General features: G+C 48.5%; 1 protein-coding gene across 1 annotated transcript in view; it reads left to right on the top strand.

Moving 5' to 3' along the window:
* The first annotated feature begins 311 nt into the window (after positions 1-311).
* epha2b (eph receptor A2 b) overlaps positions 312-4,423 on the top strand; it is a 28,755-nt gene continuing 24,643 nt past the window's right edge. Inside the window, 4 exon segments of the mRNA XM_056274947.1 lie at positions 312-360; positions 363-392; positions 1,249-1,328; positions 2,877-3,525. Coding sequence (XP_056130922.1) covers positions 312-360; positions 363-392; positions 1,249-1,328; positions 2,877-3,525 — 808 coding nt within the window.

Raw genomic sequence — 4,423 nt, 5'->3', positions numbered from 1 at the left:
TCCCACACCGGAAGCGGGGGGGAAATTCGGTACCTTCATGCAAATAACTGCTGCTTTCCAAGTTGAGGCTACGGGACGGCCAGGTAGGCTAATGTTTAACCAGTGATAGTTCCCATGTGCTAACTCACCCCTACCCCAGACACACACACACACACACACACACATTCCACGAGGCGGAGTCCGTGACGTCACCGCCCATTTGTGAATGAGGCTTCCGAAGCGACTCTCATTCCGGCAGAGCGACTCGTGTTGCGGAGCAGCAGTCCCGGCCAAACTTTCAAAGTATCAGGGTGGGGGGAAAAGTTTACCAGATGGATTTTTGGGGAGTCAGACGTATTCTGTTTTCCTATGTACTTTTCAACGCATATTCATCACACTGCAAACTAAAGAAGGTGAGTGGTTTTTCCATTATTTTTTTTAGGTGGGGTCCCCGTTTTAGGAGCTCATGTCTGTTCAATGGGAGGCTCCAGGTTTATTGTAACACGCGTGCCACGGGGGGGGGTATTTATGCCTGGGTAATGCCTTTTTTTTTAAATTGTGTTATTCTGCTTAAATTTTCACACCTAACAGTTGCACTCCAACATGTATTTGCCAATGGACTCGACCTTGATTGGCGCAGTTTGCCACCATGCAGTTTCCAGAGCTTCCCGGCTGTAAAGCAAAGCCTGCGGAACACTTGTTGAAAACGCACCGCAGCAATCTCACGTTGAACTAGGGGCCCACGTACCACCGCCTGTCGCCCGGGACGCGTCTCCCCACCAAAACTACAGCCATTCTCCAATACAGCACCGGAAATAAAACGCATTTTAAATTTAATGTGACTTTTTTCCCCCCCTTTGCACCCTCACTCGATCGCCACATTTCCTCCCTATATCCAAACATACTGGTTCTTTGCGTGTGTTTTGTTTTTCTTCTTCTAAATTAGCTACCTAATCCGTTTGGTTTACCGTGTAGTGCGACGCTTTACAACCCGGACACCATGACACACTTTCATGTTGACAAAATGAAAATGCTTTTCAACCAGAAGGATTGAACTGCAACAGGCTCACTGACGCATGTTGGTCTGCAGCGATATGTACCGCTGGCACGTGCCAGCCAGTCGGCCTACTTGACTGCATATCACTACAGATGAGCAGGCGTATGACTTGGGATCACTCTGACAAACCGTTCCTCGCTGTCTTGTCTCGCAATCGTTTCGCACCAGACGTCCTCCTGCACTTTCATGGATGTGTGCTTTCCTCTCCACAGAGGTGCTTCTGGACATGAAGGCGTCCGGCAGTGAGCTGGGCTGGTTAACGTGGCCCTTTGAACAAGGAGACAAGCAAGGCGTGAGTGTTGCTCCTGTACCCTAAAACCTAAAAAAAGGAGGTGAGGGGATGGGGCGGGGTGGGGGGGGGTAGGTGATGCTAAGGGGAAAAAGCCAAACTCAAGTTTTTCTGCCTTCGGCGCTTCAGGAAATATTTGCTTGTTTTGTCTTTGTGTGGTTAAGCCGTTCATTGATCCTGATATAGGCTGGGCTTCTTCAAAGGCTGGCAGAGGAGGCCAGTGGCTGCCTTGGGTAGGACTGCTGGATGGGGTCAGTGAAGGCTGTCAGGAGAGCTGACTGAGGGACCAGTGTACGAGCCGAACCAAAGTATAGCCGGGGAGAGAGAGAGAGAGGGGGGGAGGGAGGGAGAGAGAAGGGGGGGGGGAGGGTGAGGTAGAGAGAGAGAGAGAGAGAGAGAAGAGCTGCCGTGGCCCTGTGCAGTGAATACTTGTGGCTTCGTGTGGTTTTAAGGCTTCAGCTCTACAATTGTATGTTAGACTGCAATTAACTTTTAAAGTTTGCTGCATGTGGTGCCTCTTTTCTTGGGGAGGGGTTGCAGATGCAACCAGTTTGAGCGGTGGAGCAGTAGCTCTATCACACTGAGTTGTTAAGGTAATTTTCTGTGTGTGTGTGTGTGTGTGTGTGTGTGTGTGTGTGTATCGATAAGGCCTGTGTGCTTAGTGACAAATTGTGGTTTCATAGCCATTGACTGGATGGTGAAAATTCTCTGTAAATTAGCTCATTTGGTGCGACGATGAGTCAAAGTCATGTCCGGGCAAGTTGCTGGCAAGTTACAAACAGGACACAGTGACTCACCTGATCTCATTAAAAACCTTTTCCCTTTTTGAATAACTCGATTCAAATTCCTCGATTACTGTTCATGATTATCGTTTCTGGTGCATTTTAAATGCCCTCCTCACAACAAAATGTTCAGTAGCAGTTTTATAGAGGTATCGGTTCACGTTTTATATACCCTGCCACACACTTAGCCAACAAAGCACATTCCTTTAATTAATCGCATAGTGGCAACATGCAGAGAGCAAACCACAGCCACAGACCGTTTGAGGCCAATTGTTTTCCAGCAGCCCATGCTACTTTAAAGCATGTTTTTTGAATTTAGTTTTGTCCAAAAATATTCAAGGCAAGAGATATTTGCATGCTGTGAAGTGTTTGAACAAAATAGCAACAACACCAGTGCCACGTGAATTATATAATTTGGTTTTTGTTCAGAGTCCAAAATGCTTTCCTGTGCAAAAGCTGCTCACGGTAGCATTAGTTTCTTGATCAAGCTAAAATATCTCTTGAGATCATTTGAACTGTTGGAGAAATGAGTGTTGGCCCAGGCAGACATGTATAGGCAGACCAGCGGGTTCTCTCCATGCGGACCATTTTTGTCTCCAAGGCTCAAATTGCAGTGGTTATGGCCTGGACCTTATGTGAACTATTAAGGTACCCCTATATTTTTGGCACCCCTTATAGCTTTAGTTCAGCACACAATACTTGGGGGCGCCCTAAGGGTTGGTGTGTGCGTGCGCCTCTAACCTTGCTGGTTTGTGTGGTTTCGTTCCAGTGGGAGGTGGTCCAGAGGTCTCTAAATGGGTCTCAGTTCTACTCTTATTCCGTCTGCAACGTCGGGGAACGAGACCAGGACAACTGGCTCCGCACCACGTTCATCCAGCGGCGCCCGTCCGCCTCACGGGTGTTCGTGGAGCTCATGTTCATCGTGCGGGACTGCAACTCGTTTAACGGCGCCTCGCTCACCTGCAAGGAGACGTTCAACCTCTACTCCTCTGAGGCAGACGCTGATGTGGGCACCACCTTCCGCAAGGGCCAGTTCAAGAAGGTGGCTACCATAGCGCCCGACGAGATCACCAGCAAAAGTGAGCTGCGTATCAACACCGAGACCCGAGTCGTGGAGAACCTGTCTCGAAAAGGCTTCTACTTGGCCTTCCAGGACATCGGCGCCTGTGTTGCCCTCCTCTCCGTCAGGGTCTACTACAAAACCTGCCCAGCCACGGTGAAGAATCTCGCGCTGTTCCCCGAGACGGTAGCCGGGGGTGAAAACCAGGCGCTGAGGGAAGTCAGCGGGGTGTGTGTGGAGAACGCCATCAATGAGGAGATGCCTCGCATCTACTGCACTGTGGACGGGGAGTGGGCAGTGCAGGTTGGGCAGTGCCAGTGCAAGCCAGGCTATGAGGAAGTCAAAGACGCATGCCAAGGTAAGCAAGTTCAATCTCAACCGCCGCTCTTGAACCAGTGGTATTTGTCTCTCTGCCCTTTGGCATTTCAGATTGTCTCTGTAAAGCCAACACATAGCTCACCAATGAGGATTTTCTTTGTGTGTGTGTGTGTGTGTGTGTGTATGTATATATATATATATATATATATATATATATAGTTTTGGCACTCTGAATGTTTTTCATTTCAACAGGTTATAAAAACATAAGTATGGAGGAGTAGTGATTTTTATCGTGGGCGTTATTTATCATTGTGCACTGGTATTCTCCCCCTGGCCAACACGACTCCTCTGCAATGGAAGGAATGCTCCGGCTTTACTTGTACGTGTCACGGCATCATCCCTGACCTTGAACCGATAACTTTAAAATCTGGAAGCATGCTTTCAGGTTGCAGCTACACTTGCAGCAAGACGAAGTGGTTTGAATTTGAAGGGTTTTTATGGTCGCAAACATGACTCGGGCTAACAGGAACTTTTCACACCCCCACCTAGTTATTTTTTTAAGATTTTTTTTTTCAGCATTTCTGCTTTATACAACAGCAACAGTATAGAAAGACAGGGAAGGGGGGGGGAAGAGGGTATGACATGCAACAAAGGTTGCCAGCTGGATTTGAACTGGCGATGTTGCGACCATGTGGTCATGCGGTATGCGCTGTAACCGTTCGGCTATGGCAGCACCGCAGTTATCGCTTTCATTCACCAGGAGCGCAGCCTGTTGTTCCTGGTAGTTTCCTGTGCACTCATTATCATCGACTTGGCTCGCCACAGTGTGCAACCAGAAGTCAAGCCTCTGACTTTGTAGTTACTGCGCAGTCATTTGAAGACGTGAATGGAGGCAGCTTTTATTGTTGTGGGAAGGCCTGTCAGAAAGGCAGAGATTG

The sequence above is a fragment of the Lampris incognitus genome, chromosome 2 (genome assembly GCF_029633865.1).
Source record: "Lampris incognitus isolate fLamInc1 chromosome 2, fLamInc1.hap2, whole genome shotgun sequence".
Classification (NCBI taxonomy): domain Eukaryota; kingdom Metazoa; phylum Chordata; class Actinopteri; order Lampriformes; family Lampridae; genus Lampris; species Lampris incognitus.
The sequence above is the reverse complement of the archived record's forward strand: the minus strand, read 5'-3'. Positions and strand labels throughout refer to the sequence as shown.